We start from the raw sequence: 23618 nt of genomic DNA, 5'->3' as shown, positions 1-23618 counted from the left end.
ATGGCTTTCGATAGTATTGAGTGGCCGTACCTCTTCATGGTCCTGCAGCGCTTGGGATTCTGTCCAATTTTCTGCGGTTGGGTGCGCCTCCTGTATGAGCAGCCGTTGGCGCTAGTGCGAGTTAACTGGGCTGTGTCCAGAGCCTTCTCACTCCAGTGGGGCCCGAGTCAGGGGTGCCCTCTATCCCCCCTCCTGTTTGCCTTGGCCCTGGAACCGCTGGCCCACTGGATTAGGAGGGAAAGGTCGTTCTGGGGCTTGGCACTAAATGACGACTGGGAAGAGCGCATTAGCTTATAAGCAGACGACATTGTGTTGTATATGGCTAGGCCCAATCAGTCGATGGCGCAGGCACATCACCTCTTTGAGCTCTTCGACAGCTTCTCGGGACTCAAAACAAAACTGGGCAAAATCGGTAAATTTCCCGCTTTCTGGCCCCCCTCTGCGGATACCGACAGGGTGCCCTGCGGTGCTGGTGGTGGAGGGCTTCAAGTATCTGGGGTTGTATATTACCAGAGCAGGGTGGTGTACCTCTCTAAAAATCTGGAGCCCCAGTTCATGCAACTGGCGACGGATGTGGGCCACTGGCGCAAGTTGCCGCTCCCTCGCGGGACGTGTTGCAATGTTCAAAATGCTGGCGCTGCCTCACCTCCTTTATATGGTGGGCTCTCCGGTACCGAGGGAACCCAGTTGGTCATTGTTAATGATCAAGGGGGCCACAGACTGGACCAAATATGGGGAACTTTGGATAGCGCTGGCTGCTGGTGTCGCGAAAAGGAATATCGCTAGGGCTTGGGGGGCCCAGGCTCCTCCACAGTGGGATCCGTGGGTACAAGATCTTGATTGGTGTCAGAGGGCGGAGGAAACTATCTACAAAAGCAGGGGCAGTAATAAAAAATGGAGAAGGATTTGGGGGCCTTGGAGAAAGTACGGAGAGATGGGGGGTGGTTCGGGTGGGAGGGTCTTCTTCTTGAAAGTTTTGATGGAGGGTTATGCCGGCTCTGTTTTGTGTTATGCTCTGTCAACCTATGCTATTTGAACATTGTACTGTAAGCGTGACTGTGATGAGCAATGTTAATAAAAAGATTTTTTTTTTTTTTAAATATGTTTTTTGCCGTTCTCAGTTATGGTGTTTCCAAGCTGACAAAGACCTTCCTTTAAGGAGTCCCTTTGCTAAAGATGTTTGCAGCACAGCTCACACCAATCGCATGGAAAGGGTGGAAGATGCCTCTCCCCCTAATAGATGTCAATACCTGATTTGCTCCCTGGCTTTGAAGAGAGGCTTAGAGTTGTGCCTTAGCTCTGCTGCCTCTTTTCCTTGAACATATTATACAAAAATGTAGAACTCCCTGCCTTAAACATCCTTCCCTTTGCAGAGTTGGCTTGGATTTGGTGTCCTCCAAAGGGCAGGGTCCATTTTTCACAGATTATGAACTTGTTTATTCAGTGTGCGGAGTTGGTAATCAGAAGTCTGCTTTCTTTTTTTGGTGGTTGAGGGTTTGCAGATTCAACCAAAAGACATAGGGCCATATGTATCATGCTGCAGTTTTGCGATTCTGAATTAGCGATTTTTTGCGTATCGCAAAATCAGAATCGCAAAACGGTATGTATTAAATAAATCGCAAAAACTAGCGGTTCTCAAAGAATCGCTATTTTAATTGTGAATTCAGAAATTGCGATTCCTTAACGGAAACAATTGCAAATCAGAGAATCTGAAACTCAGGTGCAGCTTGATGACATCACAACCAGGAAGTGTGACTACCCATGCTGCACCTGAGTTTCTGAAGCACAGAGAGAAGGAGTGTTGGAGAGGGAGCTCTGCAGTGGAGGAAAAAATGCAGGGCACAGGAGACATGCCCAGCCAGGACACCCCCCAGCAGCAGCAGACTGACAACCAGAGGAAGAGAAAGCAGAAATTCTTAGAAGCTGAGCTGGAAGTGCTCATCCAAGAGATGGTCACAAGCCATGAACTGCTGTTCGGCAAAAAATCTCTCAGGGTCCCTGAGACATGGAAGATGCGGATTTGGGCAGACATGCAACAAAATGTGAATGCTGTTGGGGTAACACACAGGAGTGGGGAAGACTTAAGGAAGCACTGGTACGACATGCGCCAGTGCTCCAAGGAGAAGGTGGCTGCCAGGTTGGGTGAAGCCAGGAAGACTGGTGGAGGGATCTCCACTGCCACTGACTCAACACCTTTGGTGGAACTGGTGGAGGGAACCCTACTTCCTGAAAGCATCATGGGCGTGGCTGACCTGGACAGCTCCGACCCCCGGGACCAGGACAAGGTAAGAAGCATGCCAACACACCCCTGACCCCCCCCCCCCGCCCCCCCAACTACCCCCACACACCCAGCAGCGACCCAGGGGCAGGACAAAACTAGAATGCCAGTGCAGGTACACAAGCACACAATAAAATGCATTATGGGAGATGTAGTCTCATGAGCCTAACAGTGGTACATTTAAACCAAGACAATCCCCAAATGCATGTGCACATCATGAAAGGAAAAAAGAAGATACATGTAATCCCAAAAAGTGCTATTTAATAATTTACAAGTGCAAGTCAGAACAGAAAATAAATGTAGCGGCTGCTCAACAACTACGACTCTATAGACAGCACAACTCGGCATAGTGCCTGCATTGTAATGGGATTCGATGCCAAAGGTTCAAATACTGTATCTGTACTGACCCTTGTCTACTTCCATGGGATCGATGCGGTGCCTCCTTGACTCCTCGTCTCACATTCTCGACATTGAGGTTTTGCTTGATCCACAATATCTTGTCAGTGGGATGTGTCTGAGTACTGTAACTGCCCTGCACTCCATCAGAGTCGACCTTACGTAACCTTTTTGCGTAATGGACTTCTAAGTACTATTTTTAGTTTATTCTTTAAAAATTCCTGACCAGTTCTATTTTTGGATTTTCTTTCATTTGATCTTGATTTACTCATAAAATTCTACTGTATTTTTCTAAACCTGTGTGGGGTATTTTGTGGTGATTTCATTGTGTTACGTATATGTGTGTTGCACAAATACTTTGCACAGTGCCTCTTAAGTTAGGCATGTCTGCTTTGTGCCAAGCTACCAGAGGGTGAGCACAGGCTAATTTGAAGTGCGTGTTTTAGCTTACCCTGAATAGGATGTTGATTCCTACCTGGACAGGGTGCATACCTCTGTAGAAATTAAAACAGTTTTAGGCATTCACTGATACACCTGGTCCATAAACCAACAAAGAAGAGATTGGCACGGAAGATGTAATATCAAAAGAAGTATTTATTAACCTCACATGAGGGAGACTGCGTCATACAGTACCCTCAGGCCGCTGTATGAGACAGTCTAAGGATGTACAGAGAACGGGGGCCTTTTATGGGCAGTTTATTGCTGAGTTAGCATGAAGACTCAAAAGAGGCAGTACAAGTGTGCACACAAATACATATATGGATACATAAGAATTGCTTCGTCAACATAGTGGGAGGAGAGACTAAACTGCTTACATCAGTAAGAATAGCCTTACAGTTACATACTGGAACAGAGGGAATTGGCAGCTACAGGTCTTTCTGAGCATGTGCAAGGCTCTGGAAGAGGGAAAAAGCACATGGTGAGCACATGGCTAACTAAAATGGCTACCAAGTACAAAATGGCTTTAGCTCATGCTAACAGCGGTTCCTGCAAACATTAACAGACAGTCCTTTTAGAATGAGCTAAAGACATCCCTATGATGTAGAAGAAACAGAAAATATTTTGCACATTTATTCTCATAAATTCATCAATATCCTATTCCATTGCTAGGTGGGCATTTACATTCTAAACATTTCATTAAGCGGGTATATATATAAGGTATAAGCAGGAGCACAAAGGGAACAGAGCATTGGGGGTCATAATTAACATACAGATAGCAGGAGAGAATAATGACTATTATCACAAACAGAACTATCAATATTTTTCAACCCTAAGCAGAAATCAAATCCCAAAACCATCCAGTCTATTGAAAATGTTTTTATTAGATATGTGTTGTTGGCTATTCTGACATTGAAATAGATGGTCACTGAAATACATAGGAGCCCAGAAACATATGCTATGTTTCTGGGCTCCTATGTATTTCAGTGACCATCTATTTCAATGTCAGAATAGCCAACAGCACATATCTAATATAAACATTTTCAATAGACTTTTCCAGTGTTCTTTTAATGAGGGCTAGAGTATCAATCAATATACTTAGGAGGAGGGCAAAGAAGAATTTGTCAATTGTTTAGCAAATTGTTTCTCTTGCAGAATAAACATTATTCCTGATGCAAATATAAAAAAAATACAAGGATTATTACAAAAACTATCTTGGTTGCAGGGGGCCAGGACGACCAAACAGGACCATGGGAATTAGAGCGAGGAGCCGCAAAGGGCTGCTCCTCCTCAAAAATGGGACAACAGAAAGGGTACATTGCCAACAAAAAGAAATCCTTGGAAATTAATGTCACTGTACAACCAGCTAGAGGGGAGTCTTATCCCTGTGTCTGTTTGAGCCTCAAAGGCAGGCTCTAGTTGTTCCCACTGTGGAGCTGCACAACTTGCAACTCAGGAAAACAATCACGGCCCAGTTTTTAGGGAAAAGGTTCTTCTTTCAAGATAGGGCAATCACCTTCTGGGGCAAATACCCTCAACAATTCTGTCCAGTGTCTCAGGCAGTACACCAGTTTTCTTCACTTTAATCTAACAGGCACCAAGGGTACAGCACCTGTACCCTGAACTCAAGTCCTTCCCTAACTCCTGTGTTGGTCCGCTGGCGCACTGCTCTTGTGCTGGGGCCACAGATTGTACCCAGTGTGCCCAGGTATCTCTTGATCAACAAACAGAGGTGCAGACTTTCATTCACTTTGGGATCAGGATTCAGGGGTGTGATGCTGAAGTACCTGAAGCCACTCTTATTTCAAAGGGGGTCACCTCAAGCAAAAGCCTTCTTGCCATCCTTGTTGGTCTGTGGCTCTCTTAGCTGGGCATCAAAAATTTGATCCACGGCTTCTCCTTTCTGATTTGTGACCCTGGCTTTCGTCCAAGACAGTGGCAGGGGTACATACTTCACATCCCAGTCTTCCATCTTCACTGAGGTCCTAGTTTCCAGCAACGCCTGTGCTGGTTGATATCACCTTGGCTTCAAGCTGGACTGGTTCTGACTCCCCAGGCTGGATCTGATGTCCAGGCCCCTCAGGCAATGGTTGTAGGGCAGCAAATTTGTATTGGTGGACCAAACAAAAGGTCTTTAGACAAGGCATACAAATAATCTATCAACAGAGAGGATAGTCTCAGAATACTTCCTTAGTCTTGGGGTGTCCCATATATTAGCAAGGCACCCAAGAATCACTTCATTGATCTGAGAGAAAAAAAAACTGGACCTATTACACTATTTGAAGCAGCTAGGGAAGTCTGTGTTCATTTACTAAATTCTGAGGAAAAAAGAAAAACAATACAGACATACTCTAAATCCTTACATTTGTGTATTCCTATATTATTCATCTGAAGAACCTCAAGAAAGGGAATTCTGAGAACAAGCATTCTTTTGTGCTTCTTGTCTTAACAAGCTTGTGTTTCATAAGTCATAATTTTTCACTACTTGTACAGGACTGCAGACACTTCTAAAATTATTTTTCTTAATAAAAGCACCTACATTTTACACACAAGGTCATGCTTTCATGTTATAGACGCAGCAGGAAAATCTAAAACTGCTAATTTAACAGGGATTCATATTACATAAATAACAAGAAAAAAAACGTCAACATATGGGTACATACATTTCTCCAGCAGAACATGTTGTAACAAACAAACTCCTGTAAAACAATATTTTCCTTTAAAAAATGTTTGCTGAGGATCACATGGGCATCTTTCCTGCATTCTACTTTTCAAGATCTGGACTATGGAACATAATTTTCAAAGAAAAAAACCCTATTCATCAGCACTAATAAGGGTTGTCAGCTCATTTACACAGACTAATACAAGTCTAGCAATGGCCTTGCAAAACTGTATGTAGCATGTAAATAACAAACAATAATGGTGTTATCACCTGAGAATAACAATAACTGATTAGGACGCAGCACCTCAGCGCCGGCCCTGCCAGGCCCTGCCTCACCTGCTGCTTAGGCGCAGTTTTATTTTAACTGATGATGATTTACTTTAGGCCTGCCAACCAGGCCATGCCTCACCTGGTGCTGTTGTACTAGTCTGTAACTGTAGTGTCTACTACTCCTCAACACAGCCAACCCAACATTGTCCAGATCGCGCTGCCTGCCTCTCTAGCTCAGGGACGGACTTTGAAAAGTGGCGGTCATGATCCACTCCACATCCACGACGAATCAGTGAGGTCAGGTGCGGCCGGGTATTGCTGGAGCATAGCAAAAAGCAGCGGGAATGCGCGCGCATTGCAATGAAAATCTGCGCACGCTGCTTGCTGCCGTGCACAGCCCCAACACCCACAGAAGACCAAAGCCCTGCCCAGGCCCCAGTTACTAGGCAATTAACTTGGTGTGTCCGACTCCCGCCCACTGGGTCGGGCGGGGCCAGCCCAGGACTAACATGAACTTGTGACTCGTGACTCTGACTGGTGAGAAAAGGAAACAGAATCGAGTCAGAAAGAAACACACAGTAAAGTATTTTAAATTAATTTCTTCAACATCTCTCAGTCAGCTATAACACAAGCAACTGCGTACTGCAAGCAACCAGTCCAGTACACAGTGCGTAACACTCTTAACTAAACAGCAGCACTTACGCTACAGCAGCACTCACCCTATGCCACTAATTACTATTAAATAAATGACGTGCACTAAATGCGTGTAGACCCGGCCCTGATAATTAAGTGCCGGTGCTAAGCACCGGCAAGCACCGGCACAAATTAAGCACTGATGGTAGGGCTATTCTCAACACAGGGTCCACATACGTTACTGCCTTTCCTTGTCTTCTTATGACTGCACAAAACTTGCTTTTGCCAAAAATAGTAAGCAAAGCTTCTCTTTCTCTCTCTGCACTGTCATCTCTTCTTTCAGAATCTTTTAAGAGGAAGTGTCAAATCAAACCTTACCCTTAGCTCTGCTAGGATGCTAAATGCAGAACTCGACCCCTAACTCTTACCAGCTGTCCCAATTTTGTGCAATGCTTTTCCATGCGGTGTTTCCAATTCAAAGTAACTCTGGAGACTCACAGCTGAAAGGCAGTCCGGTTCTGTACCTGTTTGCCAATAATTTAAAGCTAGGATAATAACTTCAGCTGGTTTCTTTATACTTATTTTCATTTATGTGCAGTGTGTGGTGTGCTGTCTAGCAGCATAGAGGTCAGCTGTTTGTTCTATACTTGCATGAGTGCATTACTGAAGCCTGAGATCAGTTTGGAAACTGCCCTGAGTGGCAGAACCGCTTTTAAAAAGTAAATTTTTCCCAAATTCGACTTTGGTGGTAGGGGCACTTAAAAATCAATAACCTACAATGTTTTGGCATAATAGGGACCCCCAGGGTCGCCTCTAGATATCCCAGGGATGGAGGATTAGAAATGTATAAGGTACACCCGTATAAAATTGGTTTTTGTACGCCTGTGGTAAAGTGCTGCTAAAATTCCAACTTTGATGCTAGGAGTTCCCAGTATGATTATTAGACATTATAGAGATCAAAAATATATTTTAGTGCAATTATTTTTATTAAACATTTTCTCTTTCATACAGTCGAATTTTTTTTTTTTAATAATGATCACCAACCCTTTCGAAGGTTCCACATATGAGAAGCAAGCCTCATTCCTTTCCTTTTGCCTTTAAATGCATTCATTTAGAACACTAAGCACAGAAGCTCTTCATACAATGCTGCAGTAACTTAAGTTGACCCAGCATTTTCCCTCTGTGGCCTGCGGTCTGGAATAGCCATGTGTTATTGACTCAGCTGCAGGCATTTGAAGCCAGTCAAAAGCTATTGTCTTGTATTGTGTGTTTATTTCAGCAACAACCAATTCACTCAGAATATAAGTATAATACCATAACATTTTGTATGGAGTCCTAGTTATGCAAAGCACACAATTTCGTTTTTTCTTCCTTTCTATGAGACCCATGTAATTCCTATTGAATGTGAATTCTAATTTTGTGCTTTACCACTGTAGCGATATAATAATGAAGAGTTAACACATCTATACTTTGTTACTACTTTATTGTTAATTCTAGCATGTAGCTACCTACCATATGCTATATTTTTAATTCTTTAAATTTCAAAGTGTAATTTCCCCAATGGCATCTGAAGAACACACATGACGACCATCAGACCAAATTCAACTCGTTCCAAACATTTTCTACAAGGGGGCCACACATCCATAACACACAACACAGCATGCTTAATGCTAGCCATTCTTACACAAAGAGCGCAATTGCTACTCACTCACACAAGTACCACCGGTGTCAAACCACAAACCACATAGACATTCAAACACACAATCAACCCACAAATCAACACTTAGGACAAAAACAAGAGACAGTCCACAGACTGCACTCAAACCAAACCATTTGTAAATACCAATTGTAAGTCATATTTTCAAAAAGAGCTTTAAAAAGACACTGCACCAAAACAGCCCAAAGACTGTTCCATGTTTAAAAAGCCAAAATACACCAAATTTGCCAATTTGGCTGGCAGATCACTCAAAAAGCGCTCTGCATATCACCTCTTATGAATGTTACTAAGTGCACAGATCATGATCCTTTGTATGTATATATTTAGTTCCATGGTGTACTTAGTCACCATGGAAGAAATACCTTTTTAATATACCTAAACCTATTTAGGTATCCCCTCTAGGGGAATGAGCTGAGTACTTTCTAAATCCATATTGGTACCTCCAAGACAGCAACACTTTCGACGAAGTGTGCTAGAAACATGCATGCCAAAAATATTGTAGCATATACAATAATATTTGCCAAGTGACACTTAACACAATGTGTGCCATTCAAATTTTCACAATTTAGAGAAAAATCTCCTCATTACCTGCCTACATAAATTGCAATTCATATATATTCCCAAATTTCAAAGTCTTTGGCCAAACAAAAAATTAAATGTTGACAACCTTACCAAGCACAAATCTACAGCTCCCACTGCCAAGTTCTGAATGACCTAACGGTCGTTTTAGAATACTCACGCCAAAGAAGATATCAGTCGGGAGCGGCTAACACCTGGATGGCCAGATCAGGGAAACCAGAAAGACATGGGTCTGCAAAGATAGAGAATCTCCGTACGCAGGGTACCTCTTCAGTAGATTCCTGTCCTGTCCTCCTCAGTAGATTCCTGTCTCCCATCAAGACCACTCCCTTGGATAGCCGCTTCACTGATGAGGCCCACGTCCGGGCGCCATTTTGTAGACTTGTTCACTGATAAACCTGGTCCTTAAACCAACAAAGAAGAGATTGGCACTGAAGCTGTAATATCAAAAGAAGTATTTATTAACCTCACATGAGGGAGACTGTGTCATACAGTCCCCTCAGGCCGCTGTATGAAACAGTCTAAGGAGTACAGAGAACAGGGGCCTTTAATGGCCAGTGTATTGCTGAGTTAGCATGAAGACTCAAAAAGAGGCAGCACAAGTGCGCACACAAATACATATATGAATACATAAGAATTGCTTAGTCAACAGAGTGGGAGGAGAGACTAAACTGCTTACATCAGTAAGAATAGCCTGACAGTTACATACTGGAACTGGGGTATTGGGAGCTACAGGTCTTTCTGAGCATGTGCAAGGCTCTGAAGGAGGGAGAAAGCACACGGCTAGCACATGGCTAACTAAAATGGCTTCCAAGTACAAAATGGCTTTAGTTCATGCTAACAGCGATTCCTGCAAACTTTAACACCTCTGCCAACTAGAGACCCAATTTCTAACAATTATCATTTCAGAAGAATGGGGATAACACTTGTCCATACTGATCACTCTGAAAATAACATTGAAGAGGTCTTCCATGCTGATTTTCCTCAGGCAGGGCAATTGAGCTGACTCATCTTGTTCACTATGGGCTGATTCACAAAGGTAACTTACACATTTGAGTACGTTTATGGCCATTTACAAAAGCTAAGCGTAAAGTACCTCAAAAAGTGTAACTTGCATTTATCTACCCTGTGAAAAAGGAGTTGGGACTAAATGTATCAGTTAAAGTTGCTACTGCCAAAGTTGTAATAAGTTCAGCAGCTCTGGAACAACATCCCATAGAACATAATCAAGGTAGATCCCATTGGAAGTATTGTTAAGGTAAATTACTTACAAGTGTAAATAAATGTAATCTAATGCTAAAAAACATATACAAATAGTAACGTATATAAAATCTAAGTTTAAAACATTGTAACAACCATTTTGAATGTAAACATGAATGTAGCATCATTTTTTCAAATATAATTAAAATACTTATAATTAATTGTAAAGATCACTTTGATATTAAAGCATATTATTTTTTATGGGGAAGTAATTTAAATTTAAGAAAAATAATTAACATTTAATTTTATATGTTTAGATTATTTAAAAATAATTCCAAATGGAGGTAATAGTTCTGTAGCTTTTATTCCTTCGTACTATATTTAAAATAAATATATAAAATTACCTTACAAATTAAATATTTGTTTTAGCTAAATACATTTTTTTATTTTTCCAATACTTTACAATATCGAGATCTCCATCCAAATGCAAAGTCTCCCTATGGTAATTTATAGAGAATTGTTGGGGATAGCTAATAGAGGTAAACTTTCTCAAAAGTGTAAACTTACTCCAAAGTATATATTACCTTTGTGAATCAGTTCCTAAGTGGATATCTTTTTCCTGCTGACCGCTGTTAAAGTAGAGGGATAAATGTCTTCGAAGCTGATCCCTGCCCTGTTAGGAAGAATAGAACATGTCCATTCAGATCACTGCAAAGGTAAATGTGTAGAGTACGTCATTGTGAGTCAAAACGAAGGGAAGAGGAGAGAGTTTGGCCGAGCAGGGATCAGTGAAGGTAGGAGGATAAAGCTCATTGATGCCAATCACTCCAAATCTAAACTGTAATACGGTCCTTGCTGCAGCATGCCAGTGGTGATCACTCCTAAGGTTTGAAGGGAGAGGTCACCAACACTCACTATCATGGAGGTAAAGGGGAATCAGTTGCTCATTCTAATGACTATGGAGGTGAGAGTAACAGCTCATGCTTCCTGATCATGCTGAAGATAAGAAGGGACAGCATGCCTGTGATAATCACCCTTAGAATATGAGAGACAAGGTCATCCATGCCATGCACCCTTTTTACAAAGTGCCACTTTGTCTGCTTTCAGTGTTCCATCGATCCAAACACACTGCAGCCCGGGGATAATCTGAGCCCTAACGTTATCGAGTTCTGCCGGCGGATTGGCAGCAAGGCCAAGCGAGTGTCAGAGGTGGAGAAAACCAAGGACCCAGCAGTCTACAGGGCCATCCAGGAAGGCTTGGACCGGGTGAACCAGAGGGCAGTTTCCAACGCTCAAAGGGTGCAGAAATGGGCCATACTGAAAAAGGATTTCTCTCTTCATGGAGGAGAGCTAGGTGAGTACCCACATGATGGCAAGGTGATCAGTCTAGAGATACGCTATTGACAAAGGAGCGATTAGCTGTAGGACTCACCATTGATTTCAGGGAGTTGTCATCATCATCAGGGAAAGTGTTGGTGGATCAGTTTCTTATTGAGCAGTTGTCCACAGATGTAACACAGCTTGTTTGATGACCACCCATCAATGAATCACTCAACTAGGATTTATAAAGAGCGCCTAATCACCTGATAGCATATCCAGGCGCTTGCAAGTTCTAGAGGCTTTTTTGAACAGCCAGGTCTTGAGGGCCATTCCAGATTCTGGAAGTGAGGTGATGGTCCAGAGGTGCGTTGGAAGGCTGTTCCGGGTCTTTGCTGCGATGTGAGAGAAGGAGGGTCCTCCACTTCTGCTTCTGTTGTTGCGGGGAGTATGGGCAAGTGAAAGGGAGGAGGACTGTAGTCTTCTCGATGATTGGTGGAAGTTCAGGCGGTGGTAAATATATGTGGGTCCTTGGTTGTGTGGAGCTTTGTTTGCACGGGTCAGCAGCTAGAATTGCAATTTCCTCTGTATGGGGAACCAGTCGAGTTGCCTGATGTGGAGTGTGATATGGGTTCATCGGGAAAGGCCAAGGATGAGTTTAGTTGCGGCATTCTGTATGGTCTAAAGTCTCTGTAGTAGGTGTGCGGTGATTGATACATAGAGGGTATTGCCATATTGCAGTTGGCTGGTGATGGGGGCATGGGTCACGGTGTGTGTCAGAGTAGCCACTTGAGGATCAAACATAGCATGAGCAGAGTGAGGAAGAAGGCAGAGGAGACGACGGCGAGTAAGAAAGCAGGCGGAGGGAATGGCGTTCATCTGTAATTTCATTCTGAGCTTGTTGTCAATGATGATTCGGAGGTTTCTGGCATGGTCAGAGGGAGTGGGTATGGGTCCTTGATCTGATGGCCACCAGGTGTTGTTCCATGTGTTGCTGCTGTTGCCAAAGATCAGTACTACTGTCTTGTCTGTGTTCAACTGCAGGCAGTTGTTCTTCATCCAGTCGATGACGTTTGTCATGCATCTTTGGTGGTGAAGTCATCAGTGAGTGAAAGGATGAGTTAGGTGTCAACTGCATAGGAAATTATGTTGTGACCATGGAATTTGACAATGTTGACCAGAAGGGTCATATATGCATTGAAGAGTGTGTGGCTGAGCCCTCGAGGACACTGCAGGTGACCTCCTTAGGTTCAGAGGTGAAAGGTGAGAGGTGGAGTCTCTGGGTTCTTCCAGTGAGGAAAGAGGTGATCCATCAGAGCTTGTCCCCTTGGATGCTGATGTGGTGGAGTCTTTTGATCAGCGTGTGGTGAAATACAGTGTCAACGGCTGCTGAGAGGTCGAGGAGGATGAAAGCTGTTGTTTCCCCTCAGGAGAGGCGGGCTGAGATGTCGTTGGTTGCTGCAATCAGTGCGGTTTTAGTGCTGTGCTTGCTGGAGAAGCCAGATTAGGAGGAATTTAGTAGCAGGTTCTCCTCCAGGTGTGTCATGAGTTGATTGTTGATGATCTTTTCGAGTACCTTCGCTGGAAATGGGAGCAGGGAGATTGACTAGTAGTTTTTGAGTTTGCTGGGGTCGGGCAGCTGCGGTGTCACTGGTTCAGTCTGAGCAATGTCACCAATGTTATCTTCACACAAAATTCAAATACATCCACAATAAGCATAAGCTGTACAAATCATGGGTAGTCGTGCATTGAGCCAGGTCTCAGTGTTGAAGATGATGTCAGATGCGAGGGTGGCCATGAGGTACCATAATCCGTTGCAATGCTTGCATAGTGAGCGTATGTTGAGAAGGGTGCGTGCAAGTTCTATTTTTTTTGCTCAGGTGGTGTCTGTGGTATGTTTGGACCACCTCTGCCACTAATTCCCTCACCACCACCCTTTAACAGTGCCCCTCAAGTCTCCAGAACCACAATCATTCAGATTAATTTAGTTTTGTAGCACCACTCATACCAGTGTGGGGTGTCGGAACACTTTACATCACAATCACACACACATTGCACAGAGACAATCATAGGTGTGTAAATCAGTGTATTGGAAATGTTACATCAGACAGGACTACAAGGTGTAGTGTAGGAGTAACATGTCATCGATACTGATAGGCAATATAGATTATGAGTCCCTATTCTGAAAAAGCACAAATTCAGAATGTAAAATGTAACACCATTGTTAGGGGTTCTCTTTAATAAAAATAATTGTTTTCCACCCAAATGAAACCTTTTTGCAAAATTTGGATAGTGAAAGACTGGACAAAAAACATTTAGCTCTAACATATGCCTTGCAGTTACACACAGCTCTTTGATGACAGTTAATAGCTCAACGATTTTGACTTACAAACCACAAGTAGCAAAAGGAGCTCGCTTATAGAAGCAGTAACCCACTGACCTATTTACATTACGTGCACTTTGTTATCTGCATGGTACACGTTCTTAGCAGCAGGCATTTTAACCCTCTGCGCTACCTTTTGATGAGTCAAAATTTCAACTAGACAAACCTCCAGTCTCTCAGGAACACGATAAATCACAGGAGTTAGCTTGACATTTTAATTGATGCCTGCAAAAATTGCTGGAGATCAGGAAAGCACCTGCAGGTTGGTGCTTTTAAAATGCTAATATTACTTATAAAAATGACACCCCCAACCCAAGTCAGCGCCCGGTGCGGTGGCACTAATCGCACCGCCCTAGAGCCGGCCCTGGTTGAGCGTGTAGAGCTCAGAGATGGTGTATCTTCTGGGGGCAGGAGGGCCAGGGATCCAGGCACTGGGCGTGGTCGAGACACTGGCCAGCATACATGGGCCTGCCTTTGGGGCACCAGTGCCGCGCCCGCTGCGCATGTCTGCTGCGGCCTGCATTAAGTACGGTCTTGCCTTCCTGAGAGGAACAAACTCACCTGGCTTTTCAGACTGCTTGCTATATATCCTGCTCGTGTGCTCCATATCACGTTTCGTTTTCCCTTTAAAATTCTTCACAGTGTCCCTTAACTTGTAAAAACCAACCTCAGACTCACTTCCATTCTTATTCTTTAACCACCATGGCACAAGCTTAACCCCTGGTTTACGTCCTCTTAGCAACTCAAAAGGACTCATTAATTCACAGAATCAGGGGCACTTCTATATGCGAGCCAACATACCTTGCAACGTTTTCTGTTCCAAGTGACACAGTTTGGTCCTCAGCTTGGTTGTGCATCAAGTTGCCTTTCAATGTCCTCTGGTCTCTTATTAATGAAGTCCAGTTGCTTATGTGTGGACTCAAGTTCAGATCTACTGGACTTGATTACATTGTACATTTCCATTGTTTTCGTGTTGAATGCTCCTGCCTTATAGCCTACTGCAGATTAATCATCTCTTTCATGTGTAATGCTCTGCATATTGTGAGATTGCTGCTTGGTGCCTTGTCTTTTGCCTGAAAGCACCTCACTGAAGAGTAGCTAACTGGAAGTTTTAAAAAACAACTTGGATATGTGTGCAGAACTAATACCATTTTGTCCGAGTTCTGCATGCAGGTAACTCACAGTCAAAGTTGCAAAGTTTATTGGCAGATCAAAAAACATATTTTCATCATCAAAAGATAGAAAGCCAGTGTTGTAAATGGCCCTTTCCAGGGTGCTTTCCCTCGACTTTTTGTTTTTCTACTTCCCAGTTTTCAGCTCATTGGATGCTAGCCTTAGGACTTGAGCGCATTTGGCACAGCCGTGCAGTGTCAAGTCACTCTGCTTGTCATAGACATACTGTGGACCGTTCTGTATATGGTTGGCTGATTCTAGTTATCTCTAAGTCCCTTGGAATGAGGTTATGTTATGTTATGTTATGTTATTGGATCATTTTTATAGCGCACGGCTACTCAGAAAGAGTGTCCCGGCGCTTTTATTGGAAAAGACAAGAAAACTGCAGCATAATAACATAACACCAAGTAAAAGACTAAAAGAGTAGTGAGCCAGAGATACCAAAAAGGACGGCTACTGAGTAAAAAGCCACGTCTTAAGGCCTTTCCTAAAAGCCAATAAGCTAGTGGCACCCCGCAGGGCCAGCGGCAGAGAGTTCCATAGCTGAGATGCCAGCACTCCAAAAGAGCGCCCGCCAAGGCGCGCTTTCTTTACCCGAGGGACGACAGCAAGGTGCAGGGATTCCGACCTCAGAGACCTGGTCGGATGATAAAAGACCATTCTCTTTTGGAGGTACTTAGCTCCCCCCTTGTGAAGAGCTTTATAGACCAAGGTCAAAGCCTTAAAGGCGATCCTCTTACGAATGGGCAACCAATGTAACGTTACCAGCAAGCCCGAGGCACTGGAGCGCCTACTAAGGCCGAAGATAGCCCTGGCCGCGGCGTTCTGCACCACTTGAAGGCGCTGCAGCAGGTACTCGGGAAGGCCCAGGTAAAGAATGTTGGAATAATCCAACCTGGACCCAATCAGAGCCTGAACTGTCAGCGTCCTATGTTCCACGGATACCAAAGGAAGAAACCTCCGCAGCATCCTAAGGATGCCAAAGCACATGCCAGACACCCCCAGGATCTGCGATTTCAAGGTTAACCTGTTATCCAGCTTCACCCCCAGATTCTTTGCAACCTGAGAGGAGCAGGATGGAGGGAACATATCCTGTGGCCACCAAGTCTGCCAGTCAGGCTCGGTGTCACACCCAAAGAAAAGTACTTCGGACTTGTCGGAATTGCACTTGAGGCAGGTAAGACCTATACCCAGGGCATGTATCTCGAATGCGCCTCTGTGGGCCTGCCACCCTGGTTGTGCCATCCACGGAGGTAGCTCATCGATTGTGCTACAGATGTGTCCTGGTGGGACCTGTGTGCACGGGTTATTGTTACTTGGTTTGCCATTTAAATAGCTACATGCCAAGGTTCTGCATGTCTCCTACCATATCAGAATTCTCCCTGGTGACAAAATGTGGTGCTGGGAAGAGGTTGGGCAGGTGTGTGTATGTGGTGCCTGTAAGAGCCGTGAATGACACCGAATGGTTTGTTCGGTAAGATGGGTCCTGCTTCTGGCATTGGATTAGCATGAGAGGATGTAGGGAAAGGCTATCAATCATTATTTCCCACAGGCAGAATAGCAACAGTATAGTGTTTAGTATCGATGAGCTTGTAATGGTGAATCCTCCCCGTTAGTGGGAGTGGATTCGACATTACGGTGATGGAAATGCCTTTTTGGAAAAGTGGGTATTTCGATGCTCATGGCTCTGTCTGCCTGTCGGTCTGTCTTCTTGGTGGAAATCACAGTGTCCCCCCCCCACACTTTTTGCCCCATTTGAGACCCCTGGAGGTTGGTTTTTTGACTCTGAGAGTGCCCTGGACTCTGCTCTGGGAATGGCCAGAGAGAGGTTGAAAATATCCACTGTTATGTTGAACACGCTGAGAAAACACAAACATGCAATAGGGTAAACTATGTGTTAGGGTACACCTATGATTTGCATGACCTGCTCTATAAGTTCCTTGTATATATTAGGGCAGGGGGGTTAAACTACCTTTGAGTCCTTAGCGAACAATAGGGCATGACAGTTTAGAGGCCAGCAGCCTTTGTTGCACTTGCATGTGTGAACTGCTGAGAGCCTGAGGTAATTTTAAAAGCAGCCCAGTGTTGCAGCACTAATTGTAAATGTAAATTGTGCCCAAACCTGACCTTGGTGATAGAGGCATTTAAAAGGTGATATATTTTGGCCTTTTAAGTACCCCCAGGGTCTCCCCTAAGAGTCCCAGGTGTGGGGGGTCATGTTATTACATAGGGAGAGCCCTTATAAAATATGTTTTACATGCCCTGGGGATAGAGAAATTGCCCATTTCACTTTTCCCCATTGAAGTAAGGTGCCTCCCCAAAAAGACTTTAGTGATAGGAGCACTGTGGAGTGATGATCTACACTATATTTGCAGGACCCCTAAAGTCTCCCCTAGGTGTCCTAGGGTTGGGGCGGGGGGGGGTCCTGTGACTATAAGCAGGAGCCTTATAAAAGATGTTTTATATGTCCTCATGATGGAGAAATTGTGCATTGCAGTTCTCCTTGGTAGATGCCTAGCCCTATAGGATAGTATGGCAATAGTTCATGACTGCATAAATATTGCTAGGGATTGAATAACATACCGTTAAAGGACTTAGAATAATGGTATTGATTAACCCAACAATATGCCATTGATGAATGTAAGCCAAAATTCAGCCTTCCTATCCTCTTACCTGATTTGTTGCCAAGGTCAGAAACCTCGGGGTCATGTTTGATGACAAACTGCTGTTCCATCATCACGTGAACACAGTGGTCTCTTCCTCCTTTCATATGTTAAGGAAAATCAAGAAGCTACTCCCATGCCTACCGGCATCTGCAGGAAAAACCCTCATAACCACCCTCATTTTTTCCAAATTGGATTACTGCAACGCCCTTTTCTTAATGCCCAAGAACAGGTATTAAATAAACTTCAATCTATACAAAATGCGGCAGCCAGAGTCCTACTCGCCATCCCCAAATATAACTCCATCACTGCGGCCATACGTCAACTTCATTGGCTGCGTGTTAGAAGTCGGATTAAATTCAAAGCACTCTGTATTGCCTACAAAGCCATTCACAACTCAGGACCACGGTTCCTGAGGAATGCTTTTTTGATTTATACCCCTAACAGATCCCTCCGTTCATCTTCTACCTGTCTCTTACCAGTCCCACGCACCAGAACCTCTTCCTGGGGAGACAAACGTTTCCTAGTTACTACTCCTAGGCTCTGGAACACCCTTCCTCTGTCCATCAAATCTAGTCCCACCCTCACTATTTTCCGAAAGCATCTGAAAACCTGGCTTTTTAATCAATGACTTCCCTTCAGCGTTTGTCTGTCCGATTAACAATCCCATGCGCCGAGACACCTCAGGGTATTTGCGGGCAATACAAATCACCTAAACATAAACATAAACATAAACATTTGTCAGAATTACCCAGGCTGCTTTGAAGTGATAAGTGGCTGACCTAGGTAAAGGCTATCTCGTGGAGAGAGCCCTGCTACACAGGAAGGCCAGAGCAGGGGGGAGGGGTTGGCAAGGAATGCTGGGCCCATCGGCCCACCAGCCCTTCTGACCCAGGCAGGTGGCAGGCTTATGGCAGGAATGTGCAGATGGTAATGGGATGAGAGCTATGGAAATGACCCATACTGGAAGGTGGCTTAACTAGTTCTTGCTCCTCTGCTGAGATTTCAGCCATACTGAATTTTGAAGGAATAGTGCTTTCTGGGAGACCATTATGCCACACTTTGGAGGAAGTGGTTTATGCTCTGGGGTGTTGCCCTGCAACTCATTGGACAGGAGTGCTCTCCTGCTTGACCCCAGAGACACTTAATAAATATGTGAGAGGATCAGAGCCTCTCAGATCTGCAGCATGAAACTAAGAGAAAAAGGCTTGCCAAGCTGGAAACTTGATTTGCACCATCAGGCCATGCATTATGACTGACTGTGCCTGCAGCATTATCTCAAAGTAAAGCCCTTTGAATGTGCCTTGCTGCAAGACGAATACAGAGTGGACTCCCTGCAAGCTACAGGTTAACAGAGCTCACCTGGACCATCACCACCAAGAATCTCCTGCCTGGAGTGTGTCCAGTGGAATTGTAATAGTTTTGTCCGGTTGCATTATGGGAATTGTGGTCCCAATCTTTCATGGACCATCTTAGAGCTTTCAGACCCTTGGATTGTGTTTTAGACACTCTGGCCCCCCAAGAGGAACTTCAGGAAGAAGTTTCAGAAGTTTGGAGCAACTTTGGAAAAAAGCTCCATAAGGGGACCGACTCAGCTGCGAGAACCAAGTTGAACACCTTCAACAGAGAGCCGAGCCGACCTGACCTGACCTGCTGGTTCATCCTGCTGAAAAGCTCTGGAGGTCCAATTTCCAGAGTTTGACCGGGAGGTCCCTAAAAGCAAGCCAGTGAACCCTCACCGAATCCTGACTGATGAAGAGCATCGAGGAACCTGGGAGAAAAAAAGCTCCAGAAACGTATCTAAGTCTAAAGGTAAAATTCTGACCAAAGCCTACCGTGAGGGGGCTCCATTGGGGTTGACCTGAAAACGTTGACTTTGTCCCAGGCAAGCACGACCAGATGTTCTAAAGTGACACTATAGGTTTCTAAGTGCTATAAAGTGTTAAATCTTTAAAAATACATATCTCTGGCTTCCCACATTGGATGTTTGTCGAATCGAATCGAATCAAAATCTTTATTCGAATTTTTCCAAATCCATAAAAGCAGTACAAATATACAATCCCAATGAATAAAATAGCCATGATTCCAAATACATTTAAAAAACAACACACGTTACAAAATACAGGTTATTTAGCAGCAATAGTACAAAAATTTACCACGGGTACTCCATTGTTTTCCGTACATAGGTAATAACTCGCAAAAAAGTGCTGGTGCGGAATATCAGTTCATCATTATTCAAAGTTAGCAGCATCAAATAGGATTCCTCCAAAGAAAGTGGTCTGTGCTTCCTAAAATATGGAACTAGGAACCATTTGATTTATTTTAGATAAAATTTACAAAAAAAGAAAAAATCTAAATCATTTTGTAAGCTCATATCATCACCTGGGCACAATTTATTTTCAGATCTTATTGAAGAATAGCCTAATGGAAAGAATAATAAAAATCTAACAGTGCCTTCCCTTAAACGGAACAGAAGTGATCTTTCCCAGTTTGTCATTGGCAATGTAAGATACAATGGAATTGGTTGTATATACAGATCTTTATTCACATAAGCCTGGATAGTTGATTTAGTTAACTCCCCCGCCAGTCTATCTTTGCTATAAAGTGCTCAGTTTTTTAAGAACTCCAGAGAGCCAGGGGATTGTCATCCCTTTCTCGCAGTTAAGACAGTCTCTTATATTATCATGGGTTAGGGAGGCCAATTTATTCCTCCAGATAGCCAGCCAAAACATGGCCGGTCTAGATGCTATGAAATCTGATATATAATACAAATTCAATTCACAGTGACAAATATACTCTGAGGAACTGATAGGGGCTCCAAGGATTTTCCTACAAAAACGATTTTCCTCGGTCTGGATACTAGATGTTTTACCCAGACCCCAAATCTCAGCCCCATATGTTGCTACTGGGACGCACTGTAGTTTACATTTTTTTTAGATTGCTCTAGTGGCACCTACTTTCTTAGGCCGTGGAAGGCTAAGAATAGAATTAATGGATTTTGAGAACTTGCTCGTGGCGTGGACCATATGTCCACTCCATGAGCCGTTCGCAGCAAAAACCATCCCTAAATAGGGAAAAGTATTAGTGGAGTAAAGTTTACCTGATCCCACCGAAATAACACTGAGCTATCTTTTCCAAGGGCCACAAGACATAATAAAAGATTTTTTTACATTTACTTTAAGATCTAGTTTATCCATATATTGTGCAAAACTTTTTACCAAACTACGTAAAGCGTTTGGTGTAAGGCCCATAAGCACCGCATCATCTGCATAAAGCAGAGTCGGTAGCAATCCCCCCCTTCTTTTTGGGACATCCGTAGTTGCCAGTTTTAAGGATTTATTTAGTACATTAATATAAATAATGAACAACAGGGGTGCTAAAACGCACCCCTGACTTACTCCTCTTTCTACCTTTATGTGCCCTGATATTTCCCCCGCCATCCCGATCCTTACTTGTGCTTTTGTGTCGGTATGATTGGTGCCGACCGAGCGATGGTATATTTGCCAATTACTAAATTTAAATTCAGGCACTGCTCTGTCATCCCAACCCCACTTCTAAAACCCATTTGACAGGGGTCTAAAACCCCTGTTTCGTCTACCCAGTCATTTATTCTATTATATAGCACTCGCCCCAAGATTTTAAAGGTATTATCTAGGAGTGAAATAGGTCTATAATTTACTGGATCTGTTCTTTCCCCTTTTTTATATATGGGCACTATTACGCTTGTAGACCATGTATCTGGCATTGGCAATAATGGCAGACTATTAAAAACATTTTTTAAAATAGGTGCCCAAAGTTCAGGTTTCCATTTGATAATGTCTATTGGAAGGCCGTCTGGCCCAGGGCCTTTATTACCAAGGCTTTGTTTGATAGCCGCGATCACCTCACCTAGACTGATCTCTAAAGGGCATAATTGGCCTGGTATGTAGTTACTACTAGCATTTCGAGGTGTTGCAAACACTTTGGAAAAATGGTCTTCCCACTGGTTACTCGAGATGGTACAACTTATTACTGACATTTGAATTCCCATGTTACGCATATTTTTTACTGCAGCCCAAAAAATCGTTCCTTTCTTCCCTGCTGCTGAATCTGATAGCTCCTCCCAGCGTTCTGGCAGAATAGTTGCCTTACGTTCCCCCAATGCAGATTTGTACTTCTTTCTCGCCACCCTAACCTCCATTTGGCATCTGGGTTTTGCGTTCAGTGCCTTGCGTAAAACCCTATTGGCAACTGAACAGTTACTGTCAAACCACTTAGGGTACATATCTTTTCTTTGGTTAGGGACAGTTAAAAGTGTCTTTATAACTGTGCACAGATTAGTAAAGTCTGTGATTACCCTTAGGTGATTCCCATCTGATAGTGTGCATGAAACGATCAGATGTTGGTGCTTGTTTGTAACCTGATCGATTATGCTTCCACTATCGACCTCCCTCCATTTCAATCTTAAGTTGTTTGTAACGGGGGTTATGTCTCTAGCCCCCAATGTACTTGCAAACACTGGGGAAGACCCTAGTCTAATATTCACCACTAATGCGTTATGGTCCCCAAAGGCAGTCTCAGTTACCTTAGCCATTGTGAGGCAATCAATGAGCTCAGGTGACATAAAAATATAGTCAATAGTTGTCGAGTAATCTCTGCCTCTAAATGTTGGGACATAATTAGTTGTGGGGGGTAGGGCTTACATCCATGAAATTAGTTAATATGTGCTCACGAGTGAAGAAATCCAATTCTAAGCCCCTTTTTGCAGCTCGATCACTTTGGGTATTTATCCCAATTAGTTCGGGATTTGGAATATTAGCATTAAAATCCCCAGCTAGGATAATCCTTTTGCCCATACTGTTATCTGGTGACTCAATATCGTCAGACAAAAGTTAAAAAAGTTCTATAAAATTTTTGTTTGGGATTAAATAGAAATCATTATTATAAAAATTAATCACATAAGAAGGGACCTTTCTTTTATATTCAATGATCTGGATATTAGGACTTTTAGTTGGTATTATCTTAATGCTGCCACCTGCAGTTATCCTTTTTTTTAATATTTTTTTTTATTTTTTGGGGCAGAGGCATAATACATACAAGGACGAAACAGCATTTGATCAATGGCAGTCATTCACATAGGGCCCGATGTAGGTAAATCCCATTTACCGATTTTGAAATACCGAATCTTACCGATTCGGTATTTCAAAATCGGTAAATGGGATGTAGGTCCCAACATCTGGATTCTTTACCGAATCCTTAAAATTCGGTATTTACCGATTCGGTAAATACCGAATCGGTATTTGCTATCGAATCCTATGGGCCTCGAAGCCCATAGGATTCAATATCAAATACCGATTCGGTATTTACCGAATCGGTAAATACCGAATTTTGCAAGGATGCAGGGGGTGTCACTTTGACACCCTCTGGCACCCCTGTTTTAGGCTTGTGTGCCATGTGGCACACATACATGCCCTTAGTGCATGTATGTGCGCCACATGGCACAGGTGTACATGCACAGATGTGCATGTACACCTGAATCGGTATTTTACCATGCAATTGTATTGCATGGTAAAATACCGATTTTCAAAGCCCTGTGTCAATGTTAAAATTGGCACCTACATACCAAACATGCATTTTCGGTAATTTTACCGACCGGTATATTTACCGATTCGGTAAAATATACAGAATCGGTAATTTTTACGATTCTGTAATTTTACCGAATCGGTAAAATTACCGATTCGGTAAAATTACCGAAAATGCATGTTTTTTACCCCCTACATCTCCATGGCCATTTACCGGTCGGTAACGGCCGAATTCGGCCGTTACCGGCCGGTAAATGGCCAAAATCTCCCACCTACATCTGGCCCATAGTGGTTTATACATTACTAGCTAAAATAAGAAAGAAAGAAAAGAAGACCAAACGTTTAGCA

At 43.4% G+C, this 23618-nt stretch overlaps 1 protein-coding gene across 1 annotated transcript in view; it reads left to right on the top strand.

Annotated features, from left to right (window-relative positions):
* LOC147725884 (long-chain-fatty-acid--CoA ligase ACSBG2-like) overlaps positions 1 to 23618 on the top strand; it is a 428421-nt gene that overhangs the window by 387477 nt on the left and 17326 nt on the right. Inside the window, exon 12 of the mRNA XM_086960024.1 lies at positions 11281 to 11527. Within this exon, the coding sequence (XP_086816150.1) occupies positions 11281 to 11527 (247 nt within the window). The remainder of the gene's footprint in view (positions 1 to 11280; positions 11528 to 23618) is intronic.

Source organism: Lissotriton vulgaris, chromosome 3_1 (assembly GCF_964263255.1).
Source record: "Lissotriton vulgaris chromosome 3_1, aLisVul1.2, whole genome shotgun sequence".
In the NCBI taxonomy this organism is placed as follows: domain Eukaryota; kingdom Metazoa; phylum Chordata; class Amphibia; order Caudata; family Salamandridae; genus Lissotriton; species Lissotriton vulgaris.
This window is presented reverse-complemented; position numbering and strand designations above follow the sequence as displayed.